The sequence below is a fragment of the Meles meles genome, chromosome 15 (assembly GCF_922984935.1).
Source record: "Meles meles chromosome 15, mMelMel3.1 paternal haplotype, whole genome shotgun sequence".
In the NCBI taxonomy this organism is placed as follows: domain Eukaryota; kingdom Metazoa; phylum Chordata; class Mammalia; order Carnivora; family Mustelidae; genus Meles; species Meles meles.
This window is the reverse complement of record NC_060080.1, coordinates 67,495,813-67,509,604: the sequence shown is the minus strand read 5'-3', so window position 1 is coordinate 67,509,604 and position 13,792 is coordinate 67,495,813. Positions and strand designations below refer to the sequence as shown.

Sequence of the window (13,792 nt, the reverse complement as noted above, 5' to 3'; positions counted from 1 at the left end):
AAATATGGTATATCCATAGGGAGAAATACTGTGCAATCATTACAAGTCATGGTTTAGATGATTTTTTTTAATGTTATTAGGAAATAGGCAATATTTATTTACAGTCTACTGGTTGTGGTAAATTTGTTGCTTTGATTTTTTTTTTCTTTTTACTTTAGAAGTAATCTTTTTTTTTTAAGATTTTATTTATTTATTTGAAGACAGGGATCACAAGTAGTGAAGTAATCTATGTTTTTGTGTAGGAAGTAAACTGGAAAGATATCCTAAAATGTTAAACAGTTAATGCTAGGTACATGAGCTGATGATTAATTTTTTCTTTCTTTTTAAAATTATTTTATAATAACATATTTCCAAAATAAAAAAGTAATGAAAAAACTAAACAAAAAGATAAAGCTATATGCTCTGTTACTCAAAGGTATCAAGTGTCCTACCAGTACCTTAAGGCTTCATTAACATTTTGTTATCCTTGTGCAAAAACCTGAGAATATGTTTGCTCACATACAGGGACTTTTTGCTTTGGAAGAAGTTGGAGGGTCCTTCATTCTTTTATGTAGTCCACCTGAAAGACTTATTAAATTTGATAACATTAGTTGTGTTTCTATCATGTGAAGACTAAAAACTGATCCTACTTACAATTTACTTGACGTATAGCAATTGAAACATTAAAACAGCACAATTTATAAAGAGAGGCAAAACCAAAATTCTCTAGTGATAAAGGAGAGATCCCAACTGGCTAGAGGAATGTTAAGCGGTTTAGAAAGGATATTTAGAAGCGGTTTAGAAAGGTATTTGAGCTGAGCCTTGGTGGGTAGGTAAGTTTGGTAGGGAGAGCTTGGAAAACAGCATTACCCAAAGGAGGGGAGGGATTGCACTTCAGTAATGAGTTAATGGGGAGGCATTGGTCACCCATAGAATCTTGGCACTTGGGAGCAGAAAGTCCTTAGCCCATCATATATTCAAAGATTATCAGTGTTTTCATCATTGAAGACCCTCTTTTCTAATGTTCTCAGGAAACCAGGATTTTGAAAAATTTTGGTCAGAAAATAGCCATTAAATAGTAATTCCCTTTACAGTTTGTATTAATCAAAGATAAATGTATCTGCCAACGTGAGTTTCTGATCAGTCTAACAAATTGCAAAGACACTGAATTGTTCTCTTAATCCACAATCAAAGAATTATGTGAGCTCATTATAAGCCTGGTTTCCAGTTGGCTCTGATGGCTCTCTAGAAGTCTGGGACTCTGACCCCGGGGCCGTCATCCAAGCTGCATGTCCTACAGTGTGGAAGCCAAAATTTAGAAGGCTATTTGACTTCCAGTCTTTGTTACCTCCTTCTCCTTTACTCTAGGAAAACTACTTAATCTCCCTGAGGCTGAAATTCTCTAAAAAAAAAAAACCAAACAGACAAAAAACAAGGGGTACTTGGGTGGCTCCGTCGTTAAGCTTAGACTAAGGCCATGATCCCACGGTTGTGGGATCAAGGCCCGCCTCAGGCTCCCTGCTCAGCAGGAAGCCTACTTCTCCCTCTCCTTCTCCACCTGCTTGTGTTCCCTCTCTCGCTGTGTTTCTCTCTGTCAAATAAATAAATAAAATCTTAAAACAAACAAACAAAAAACCCTAGAGGGTTGTCGATCACTACCATCTGAATTTATTAAGAGTTACATTAAACAGGGTATGGAGTGAGTAATGGCACAATAATGTTAATTTTTTTCCCTTCTCCTGGGTTCACAAATATGGTGGCACAGATAAGATTTAACTTCAGTCTCTGGCTTCCTGTGTAGAACTCTTTGCACTTGGAAATTATTTCTTCAGTGATCTGTCTTGGCCTGACTTTCCCCCCCAAGAAGAGATTATGAAAAATAACGGATTCGCTGTTTAATTAATGATTTCTCCAGCGTCTTCCCTATTTCTTTCCATCCTTGCTTAAGTCTTTTAATCAGTTAATTCTAAAAAGAGAGGCATAAAACCCTAGAACTTCATCTGAAAACAGAGCTGTTTATCCCATTAAGTGTGTTAATTATGTTTTAGCAGGCAGGCATCTTTTTCTTTCTTTCTTTTTTTTTTTTTTTAAGATATTATTTGAGAGAGAGCACAAGCAGGATGAAGGGCAGTGGGAGAGGGAGAAGCAGACTCTCCGCTGAGCAGGGACCACACTGCAGGGCTGGATTCCAGGACCCCTGGGACCCTGGGATCATGACCTGAGCCTAAGGCAGACACTTAACCGACTGAAGGATTCAGGTGTCCCAGGCATCTTTTTCTAAGCAAAAATAAGTATTTTTGACCTCAAATGGAATAATCTGCAAATGCCCATCCAGCCATCTTTATTGATTTTGTTTAGAAGGAAATCCACAAGTTTGAGCAGCTTTCAACAAATATTTTCATTATCTGTATTTTCTAGAACCAATTCCACGATCCCCACCTTCCCCACCCCACCCCCTGACAAACCTACCTAACAGCAAAGAAAGGATTTCAGTCACAAGTTGAATGCAAATATATTTGATGCACTCCCAGATAATATTTTCATGTGAAATTGTGTGGCTAGAGTGAAATCCTGTTTTTGCAAATTCCCAGTGTTTGGCAGACAGGCAAATTTCAATTACCTGAAATGAATGCTTGAAAACAGGAGCAGTTGAGCATTGTCATGCTTGCTTGGTTTCACAGCAGATGAGCCTCCCAAGTTTGTGGGTATTGTCGATCTTTCTCTAGTCCCTAGTCACAGATAGAAGGGACACTGGAGATTACCTAGAGCCGGATGAAGTCCAGGGTAGCTGCCAGTCCTACCAAAATTAGCATTACACTCTGGCAACGGAGTTTGGGGAAGATAAACAATGTCTGTTCATTTGATGTGGATTTACTGATGTGTTGCTGCCCTAAATTTTCACTGTTTTCCACATAGCAAGTGCTTCTCAAGAAGACAGAATCAGAGATTTGCCATTTCTATGAAAAATCTCTTACCCGTCCTGGCATTTTATCTATATGTGACTTTTTAGAGAGTCATTGGATTATTTGGAATGTTTCATGTTGGCATTGTTGCCTCCGACTGGATGACTTAATCAGAAAACCTTTGTGTCTGAGGAGGATGGTCTCTTTTTGTTTTGTGGTTGTCCATTAGAAATAGTTCAGGGGCGCCTGGGTGGCTCAGTGGGTTAAAGCCTCTGCCTTCGGCTCAGACTCCCGGGGTCCTGGGATCGAGCCCCGCATCGGGCTCTCTGCTCCGCGGGGAGCCTGCTTCCTCCTCTCTCTCTGCCTGCTTCTCTGCCTAGTTGTGATTTCTCTCTGTCAAATAAATAAAATATTTAAGGAAAAAAAAAAAGAAATAGTTCAGTAACTCAGGTGTTGAATGTAAAGTGATGAATCACTGAATTCTACCCAAGAAACCAACATTGCACTGTATGTTAAATACCAAAAATTTTAAAAAGTGTTTCAGTAACTCAGATCAGAGGTGCACATTCTAAATTAAATAGTAGCTATAAAATAATTACTCTTCTTTAGGGATAATGATTACAAAATTATTGTAATTTTTAATCTTCATGTATGGGAGACATGGTGAGAAAAGGAAATGGCCACCTTGTTTGGTTTTTGGCATGTTTGTACTACCAGTAAGTGTTTACATCTAGTAGTTTGTTCAGGTTCCAAGTTAATACTTAAATGTTTTCCCAAAGTGTGGACCTAACCATCTTTTCTCCAGATCTTTTTCTTCTTTCCATGTATACTTTTCATAAAAGTAGTATGTGCCCAAAGAAACCAACCACCAGAGTTGATACTTTCCTCCTTAATGAAAGAAGAATCCTATATTCTCACATGGTTGCACACCCGCCTCTCATCCTCCCTAAGGGCTACTCCTCCAGAGTCCCAGAGTCGAGCCAGAGTCCCAGACCTCCCCGGTGGTACAACCATCCCAGAACTGCTTCTCTCAGTACTTAACTACTCTGAGAGGGCCATCATTTTCCTCTCCTATAGGCACAAAATATTTGGCTTGTCACTGATTTTTCCTCACACTTCTTAAAATTTTTTGTTGCTTGGATTTGCCTAATCCTGATGTTCTCATCCCTGATGTAACTTCTTCCTCACCACTGATCCAGATCCTAGCCTTGCTCATTCTAAGTGATTCAACATGGTTCTCTGTTTTTGAATTTTCTTGCCACTTGTATGTGGTCTGAAGATGCTGCCTTGAAACTGTCTCTTGCTTTATAAGTATCTTCATTAGACTTAAAGTTCTCAAGGCAAAATCAAGATTTCAATATTTTCTCATGCAAGACACCTATTGAACCCTTACCTTGAGCAAACCATGTCGGCCCCTTTGTCCTCACTTCCAAATGGGAATGATAGGAATAGCTGCTTTAGCCTGTTGTCAGGGGATATTATGAAGATCAAATAAATGTGAAGAGCCTTTATAAACTGAGGGGCTATATATACAGCAGGAAAGTCATACCAGTTCAATACATTTTAAAAACCATGTCAAAGCAAAATACTGAATTTCTGTATAACCATGGAGTCTTGCTATTGCTTTCTATAAAGTAGCTCAAGCTTTGTGCTTAACGATTCTCCGTTAAGAGAATAATCCGATAGGATTATACGATGAAAACTGAAAAGCTTAACCAGTTATTCATTTATATGGAAAGAAAACTCATAGAAAAGGTTTTGAGTAACATTTCTACAGTGAAGATTTATCACAAATTTTAGTTAAAAAGACATTATTTCCAATGTCTGGAAGGTCCATCAGCGCATTAGCAGGATGTTGTAGATATTTCAGTTTTCCTCTTTATACTTTTCTGTATTTCTAAACTTCTCTACAGTGAACCTAGACTGCTTCTGTAATTTGCCTAAAAATTAAAGACCTGATGATTTGTCCACTTTATTCCAGTTCTCAGAACATTGACCTTTTGTATTTAATCACCATTAAGCAATTAGTAAAGTTTGGGAATATTAGAACCTTTGAAAGTTAAAAAAAAAACCTTTAAAGTTTTTCTTATGGTGCTATCAGTTGGCTGAAAGGTTTTACAGTTCTGTTGGTTGCAGTAGAACAAGTTAGATTACGTGTGCCTAGTTTAGATATAGCAAATGATGCAAATGGAGGTTCCTCAAAAAGTTGAAAATAGAGCTACCCTATGACCCGGCAATTGCATTACTGGATATTACCCCAAAGATCTAGTGATCTGAAGGGGCACATGCACCTGAATGTTTATAGCAGCAGTGCACAACAGCTGACCTATGGGAAGAACCTAGATGTCCATCAGCAGATGAATAGATAAAGAATATGTGAGTGTATGTGTGTATGTATACACACACACACACACACACACACACACACACACACACTGGAATACTAATGCAGCCGTCAAAAAAATCTTGCCGTTTGCAACGACATGGATGGAAGTAGAGGGTATTATGTTAAGGGAAATAAGTCAATCAGAGAAAGACAATTATATGATTTCGCTGACATGTGGAATTTAAGAAACAAGGCAGAGGATCATAGGGGAAGAGAGGGAAAAATGAAAAAAGAGGAAACCAGAGAGGGAGACAAACTATAAGAGACTCACTCTTAGGAAACAAATGGAAGGTTGCTTGAGGGATGGGGTATGAGGGAATGGGGTGGCTCGGTGATGGACATTGGGGAGGATATGTATCGTGGTGACCACTGGGTGTTGTGTAAGACAATGAATCACAGGCCTGTACCCATGAAACAAATAATACATTATGTCAATTAATTGAATTTAAGTTAAAAATTCAAGGGCAGGGGGCAATAACAGATTTAGCCAAAAGAATGTACTGAAATAGAAGCAAATACCAATAATGTGATGCATCAGAATGAAGACATTATTTTGGGATCTGTTCATTTTATGACTTTGCAGTTTTGGACACTCTGTGGAAATGCCCTGACTGCAAAAAGAGGGATATTTGGCAAAACGGGGGATCTTCAGACCATCCTTTGCCTTGCATGTGCCAAAGAAGACATCACCTATTCTGGTGCGTTAAATGGAGACGTCTATGTCTGGAAAGGGCTCAGTTTAGTCCGCACCAGTCAAGGCGCACATAGTGTGAGTATGTCCATGTGAAAAGTGGGTGATTATTTATTTAAAAAGTTGACATCATAAGTATGTGTTTTTTTCCTGTTGCTTTAGAATCAGCGGACCCTGCTGAACCCTCTCTACACGTTCACAAAAGATTTCTCAAATTATTTTTGTTCACCTAAAAGGAATATTTCAAAAGCTTAATAACTTAGCCTTCACCTCAATTATTGGCTGATTTGTTTTATTATTCACCAACATCTAGAAGAATAGAACTATTTTATGGTCCTTTTCATCTTCTAGATCAATACTTCTCAAACTTTAAGGTAGCCATGAATTTCCTGGGGATCTTGTTAAAATGCAGATTCTGACTCAGTAAGTCTGGGATGATGCCAATCCTGCTGGCCTGGGGCCTGTGTGTTGAATAGCAAGAGTGTAGATAAGTATTGTTTTTACATTGGTTAGTAAGGGTGGATATTTCCTCGCTCTGAGTGAGTGAGCATCACTGCCATGTCGGAATCACAAGCTCTTAAAATGCAAACAGAAACCATTGATAAACTTCTCTCTTATGAGGGTCTGCTTTGTAATAACAAGGGCAAACTTTACTTCTGACCATTCTGTTCTCTTTTGACACATGATAATGGTTACATTGCCATATCTATAGATGACAAAATGGAAATGCCCAGAAGAATGGGGAGTGTGAAAGCTGAAGCTTATTGTAGTAAATGGAAACAGGGTAAAAAAATTTTAAGAAACTCACCAGACCTGTAACTAATTGCCTCCACACTGGTCACCTATTACTTTTGTTGTTGTTGTTGTTTCTTTATTTGACACAGAGAGAGAGAGATCACAAGTAGGCAGAGAGGCATGCAGAGAGGCAGAAGCAGGCTCCCTGCTGAGCAGAGAGCCAATGCAGGGCTCGATCCCAGGACCCTGATCATGACCTGAGCCGAAGGCAGAGGCTTAACCCACTGAGCCACCCAGGTGCCTCTTAATACAAAGAAAAGTTGAAGCTCTTAGCAAAAGAGCTAGGAAATTTTACGTCTTTCATTGTCTTGTATGTTGAACCAACATACAAGCCAACTTTCTTGGCTTTACTAATTATGAAACAGATTTTAAAACAATTCAGAGGTTAGTAGTTGTCCTTGTGCATAAAAGCAGCTGCCTTAGTAACTTAATTTCTCTTCACACTGGATCTGATGTCAATAGTATATTCCTGTAGCACTTTTCAAGAGACCAGGCAAAATATTTTTCTGTGGAGAAGCATCTTTAAGTTATGAAGCTATTTCTCATGTGAAAAAAATTATCCTTTATATAATCCTTAACAAACGAACACAAATGTAATTTGTCTTCATTTAGGCTCAGGTGTTGCCTTCTTGAGCTCACTGAAATGTATTTCAAGCACCTGCTTACCAGTGAAAGTGTTTATGTTCTTCCTTTGTTATTTTGAGTGGCAGTTTATATGAAACACCTCCATTGTTGCCTTTTCTTTGTAAGAATTAGTAGTCACGTAAAGGAGTTTGATCTTCATATCGACTTTAACCAAGGAATTAGTGAATTTTTTTTTTTCAAATTGCCATCAGTTTAGTAATGGTAAAGGAGCATTTGAACTGGTTTGCTTTGGTGGTAATTGTGATTAATTTTTGATCTAACCAAAATGAAGGATTTTATAAGTGGCTACTTAGTCTATTGTCAGGATTTCAATAGAGAACAAGATGTTTAAAAAAAACTTTTGTTTTTGCTTTTTTTTTTTAATCAAGATCCAACTATAATGACTATTTAGAATCATTGCAGTATTGAGTATTCTCTGCTTTACTCAACAGGCTGGAATCTTTAGCATGTATGCTTGTGAAGAAGGCTTTGCCACTGGCGGACGAGATGGGTGTATTCGATTATGGGATACTGATTTCAAGCCAATAACCAAAATTGATCTCAGGGAGACAGAACAAGGATATAAAGGTAATATATATATTAATACTCATAACTCTAAGGGTGTTAAATACAATGTGAAGTTCTGTATTTATATTTGCTTCTCTGTACCCCATCTTATTCTAGAATGGATTTAAGGCAGTTCACATAAATACATTGAAAGAAGATCAAAAGTATCCAAATAAATGGGGACCTCTTCTTCCTCATATGCATGACGGTATCGGTAGGTGCTAGCAATGGTCCTGCTACAAAGATCAAGAACATAATAAGAAAACCATTGGGTGCCATCTTGGGAAATGGGCCTTTGTATTATAAAACTGGGAAATTCTGGACTAGTTGGTGATCCTAAATGAGACTGTTCTCAGCCTCCAAAAATAAGCAAATAATTGCCAAGAAAAATAAGACCAAAAAAATAGCTTTAAAGTAGTAATTCCTAGTAGTGGGATCAGAGTTGGGGACTTGGGTTCAAATCCAAGTTTTGCCTATGATAGATTTGAATCAATATTTTAAAAACCCGTGAGCCTCCATTTGCTCATCTAAAAAATGGGGATGATACTAATAATAACCTCATAGAGTTGTATGAGGATTAAATCTACTTACAGAGTGCTTAGGATAAGTTATGGTACAGTCAGCACTCAATAACCATTAGCTATTATTATAATATACTGAGTATGTGTACTGGGGAATACAAAACAGTTTATATACATCTTTCAAAATGCTCACGATAGACTTATGTTATTTTCAAAGAAAGAATTTGGGCTTGAGAGAGTTTAAAGTGGAGCTGAAAACAGAAAAGATAAGATGAAGTCACAGATGGTGTTAATTTTAAGCACGTGGAGGGGGGTCTGTTCATTTGCCGCAGGCGGACCCCAGACCCTGCTCGTGGCTCTTGCAGCCAGTGCTGAGGGAGCGGTGCTCAGTACCATGAGTCATGCCGTCCACAAGGTGAAAACTTACTCAGTGCTCAGGTGAAGGCGAATGACTCCCAGTGCTGAGAATCTTGCTAGACAGGGCTCTGACATGGGATGGGAAATCCTCAGAGGGCGCGGAGCGAGCCGTTACTCATCGTGTTCTCTTTCATGAAGCCCCTTGTTGTGGGCTTGTGGCCATGCAGCCGCAGAGGTTCTTCCGAAGGCCAGATAGTCTGGCAGTGCTCAGAGCTCTCTGCTGGCCTGATGTAGATTGCAGTGGGCTGAGAGAAGAGCACTGCCTGGTCTCCAGGCCATCCTCCCTAGAGAATGTTGTTGTCAACCAAACCTTTCTTAAAAATTGAGCAATAGAGAAGTGAGCTGGACGTCATCCTTCCTGTATGTACCCAGAGTCCAGCTTCCTTAAATATCTATTAAATACCAAAAGTCAGCCAGTCTGGAGATTGGATTGTTGTTTTCTTATGGAAACTCAGAATCATGGCTTAGATGCATTTCTGAATACCAGGCACGAGGGTCAACACTGCAAGTTGTAAAATTTAGGGTCTGCTTCAGTACATCAACAAGGAGACAGCGGAGGCCCTTAAGTTCTTTGCCACAGAGATGAGCCTGTATAACTTTACCCAGAAGACATATGTCAGACAGACACATAAGCAAGTAAGCATCCAGCAGAGCAAGGTAAAACATGTTAGTAAAGCAGCCAAAAATGTTTGACCTTGAGTCATGAAACTTCCTGGTCTATATTTCAAGGTGAACTGCGAGCACATCATATACTAGATAATGGATGAATAAAGTTACCAGGTGGGATTATTGACCATAAACTGGCTGGATGCTGGGGAGCATCAACCAGCAATGATGATTGCTTCCTGGCAGTCACTTTCTCCAGCTCATCCAAAAACTGTATCCCATAGTTAAGGTATAAATTTTAGAGTGGGTATCAGAGCAGAAACCATATTAACCCTGCTCTACTTTTCTATCTGATGCTCAGTTCCTAACTTTGGGCTCTCAAAGGAGAGTTCAGGAGCCAGTGCAGAAAGAGCTCCAGGTAACAGGGGGGCAGGATTGTATTGATTGCATGGCCAACTCCTGTCTCCTAGAGTCAGAGGAAGATAGTCAGGGACACCCTACATTCTGTGTCAGTTTTAAACGCTTCCTACACACACGCCCTTGCCAAGGTCAAAGCAGACACAGGTGGCGTGTGGTAGACCAGAAGCATGCCTGCATCTCACAGGTGTGGCAAGTAGTGCCTGGGCTTAGTTTATCAGGGGAGAGGTGGCATGCACTTGTAGATGGATGACCAGTGAGATAAGGGCCTCTGTTGCTATGGGAATAATGGTCTATGCTTTTTTTTTTTTTAAGATTTTATTTATTTATTGAAAGAGAGATAGAGATCACAAGTAGGCAGAGGGAGAGAGAGAAGCAGGCTTCCTGCTGAGCAAGGAGCCCAATGCGGGGCTCGATCCCAGGACCCCGGGATCATGATCTGAGCTGAAGGCAAAGACTTCAGCTGAGCCCACTGAGCCACCCAGGCACCCCTGGACTATGCTTTTTAAAGGATCATAAAGACCATGCTGCAGTTTAAGACCAAGGGAGCCTTGCGAATTTGTGCCATTTCTTCAATGGCAGCCATATTCTTGCCGTCTTTTTGATTTTTACAGTGCCTGCTCACTAATATTCTTGTTTTCTTAGTTTTTTACTTTAAATTGCTTTTAATACAGCTCTCTCCTTTTTTACTCTTCCTCACTATAAGCAATAATATCTGTGAACTCATGGTTTTACTATGTTGTTTATATATATATATATATATTTTTTTTTTTTTTAAGATTTTATTTATTTGTGTGACAGAGAGATCACAAGTAGGCAGAGAGGCAGGCAGAGAGAGAGGGGAAGGGAAGCAAGCTCCTGGCTGAGCAGAGAGCCCGATGTGGGGCTTGATCCCAGGACCCTGGGATCATGACCCAAGCCGAAGGCAGAGGCTTTAACCCACTGAGCCACCCAGGCGCCCCTATATATATATATATATATATATATATATTTACTCATTAAAATACCAGTGAAATAAAAAATTTTGTCCAAATGGTACCCTCCCTCATCAGTGGTGCCTTTGCCTGTCACGCTCTTGACAGCACTGTAACAGAAGTCCACTCTGTACCATCAAACTTCCGAAGAAGTGTTGGCATTCATTCCAGCTCTCAGTGGAAAAACAGGGTGAATGTATAGCGTCAGAAGAACAAAAGCCTGGTTGAAGTGTTGGTAACAACCCCAGATCCAGCTGAAGTTCTCCAGGCTGTGTGGAGAGGGCCATGCAGGGGAAACCTCCAAGAGGCTCTTTCACCTTCTCCTCAGGCTTGGTGCATCCTCACCCTGAGGCAGGAAAGGGGGCAGTTGAGTTCAGAAGCACCTTTGCAGAGCTCAGAACAGGAGGAGGGTTTCAAAGTGGCCCTGTCCATGGTGTTCACAGAGGCCAGCTGTCACACCCCTGTGACAGGGGCGCCCTCTAGAATACACAGAGGTAGGAGAGAGGCCAGACTGAGGTAGGAGACCCGGCACAAGGATAGGGATTAAGATATGTAGGGTATGAGGAGAGGATTAAAAGTAGTTGTAATGTAAACAGTTTTACATTACATTAATGTAAACATTTTTACAGTAAAAGGTAATTCGAATGTAAACAGCTCTCTGATCCAGATTCCCCTTCACTAGCCAATACCTTGCCGTTGGTCCTCTAAGCATTTGCTTAGAATGTAGGGAAAAAAGTGAAGGAACAGGGACAGAAATGGCATGGGGAAAGGATGAAACAGGAGGAAGAAGGCAGAGTGGGCAGAGGACGTGTGCATGTACTTTGTCCCACTCCGTCCTCCCTGAAAGAACCCGTGGCTTTCTTCTCCTCAAAAATTTAAACAAAATACACTTGAAAGGAGCACATTCAAGCAAAGCAATGTTAGAATGTTTGTGTTCTCCATCTGAACATGAAGCAACATGGATGGATGGCTTTACTCTTGTAAGAATTTCTTTTATTTTTTTTATAGATTTATTTATTTGACAGAGAAAGACACAGTGAGAGAGGGAACACAAACAGAAGGAGTGGGAGAGGGAGAAGCAGGCTTCCTGCAGAGCAGGGAGCCCAATGTGGGGCTCGATCCCAGGACCCTGGGATCATGACCTGAGCTGAAGGCATGGGCTTAACTGACTGAGCCACCCAGGTGCCTCCTTGTAAAAATTTTTTGATGTACATGAGTCTCCTTCCACATTTTCACTTTTTGAGTAGCAATTACTTTTGAATTCACTTCCATGAAAATACAGTGATTTCTCATTTTACACAAACAGCCAAACAGCTTTCCAAACAAATTTACCAAGACAATTAACCATGGCCATGTCCCAATTTCCATGACCTAGTAGTGATATTTTATGTTTCTTAAACATAAAAGTTAAAATTCAGAAATTGCTATTCATTAACATTTGGGCCATTTATAAAGCATACCTACTTAGTCTGCTACCTGTGAAGACGGCTGTTGCCTCTCCTGTAGACTTCCAAATGGCAATTTCTAGGTTGTATGTAAACACTCTTAAGATTTGCATGTGTTTGCATCTTCTAATAACTATTAATTGCTAAACATCAAGAAAGATGGAACAGTTTACATTAAGATAAATGCTAAGCTCAGGAAAAAAAGCAATTTATTAGAGATAGTATTAATCAGTTCTCTCACATCTTTCTAGTTGAACTTGAGCTAATGTAGACCTTTGACTTCCAGTGAAAACAGTGACACTGTGGATCGAGGACTGAACCAGGTTTGGAGATGGGTCGTGCTCACATCAACTTGAATCTGTAGGGCCAGAGCTGATTGTTGGGGCTTTCTGGGCCCTGCCCAAGTCTTAGTCGAACAAAATGGCCTTCATAAGCCAGGAGTATCATTCCTCAATCAGGAATAGTAGTGTTTCATTTACAACAATGACTTTTACATTTTTGTGAGTTTCAATGGATTTTTGCTGATTGGTGAGTCTGCAAAAAAAATTCTCACCAAGAGCATGTGATGATATAAACCAACAACTGAATTTTTCCAGGATCCCTTATCTACAGTTCTGAAAGCCAAAACACCAGGAATTCCAAAATGTTTTTTTTTGAGGGCTTTTTAAAAAAAATTGGGATAAACATTTTAACCATTTAAAAAATTTTCTGTTATAGTTCACATGCAGTGTTACATTCGTTTCAGGTGTATAATATCGTGATTCAACAACTCTGTACATTACTCAGTGCTCATAGTTATAAGCGTACTCTTTAGTCTTCTTCCCCTATTTCATCCATGCCCCCGCCCACCTCCCCTGTGGTAACCATCAGTTCTCTATAGTTAAGTCTGTTTTTTGTTTTGTATGATTTTTTCTTTGTTATGTTTCTTGAATTCCATGTTTGTGAAATCATACTGTATTTGTCTTTCTCTGACTGACTTCATTTAACATTATATTCTCTAGATCCATTCTTGTTGCCAGTCCTTTTCATTCCTTTTTATGGCTGAGTAATATTCCATATTATATGTATACCACTTCTTTATCCATTCATCTATCATTGGACCGTAGGGCTGCTTCCATCATTTAGCTATTGTAAATAATGCAATAAACATAGGGGTCCATATATCTTTTTGAAAAAGTGTTTTCATTTTCTTTGGGAATACCCAGTAGTGGAATTACTGGAATGTATGATAGTTCTATTTTTTAAAAAATATTTTATTATTTATTTGACACAGAGAGAGGTCACAAGTAGGCAGAGAGGCAGGCAGAGAGAGAGGGAGAAACAGGCTCCCCACTGAGCAGAGAGCCCGATGCGGGGCTCAATCGCAGGACCCTGAGATCATGACCCGAGCTGAAGGCAGAGATATGATAGTTCTATTTTTAATTGTTTGAGGAACCTCCATACTGTTCCCACAATGACTGCCGCAGT

General features: G+C 39.7%; 1 protein-coding gene across 5 annotated transcripts in view; it reads left to right on the top strand.

Annotated features, from left to right (window-relative positions):
- Positions 1-13,792, top strand: part of EML6 (EMAP like 6) — a 291,851-nt gene that overhangs the window by 130,195 nt on the left and 147,864 nt on the right. For all 5 annotated transcript variants that reach the window (XM_045979779.1, XM_045979778.1, XM_045979777.1 and 2 more), the window contains exons 5-6: positions 5,852-6,037; positions 7,831-7,966. In XM_045979779.1, the coding sequence (XP_045835735.1) occupies positions 5,852-6,037; positions 7,831-7,966 (322 nt within the window). The remainder of the gene's footprint in view (positions 1-5,851; positions 6,038-7,830; positions 7,967-13,792) is intronic.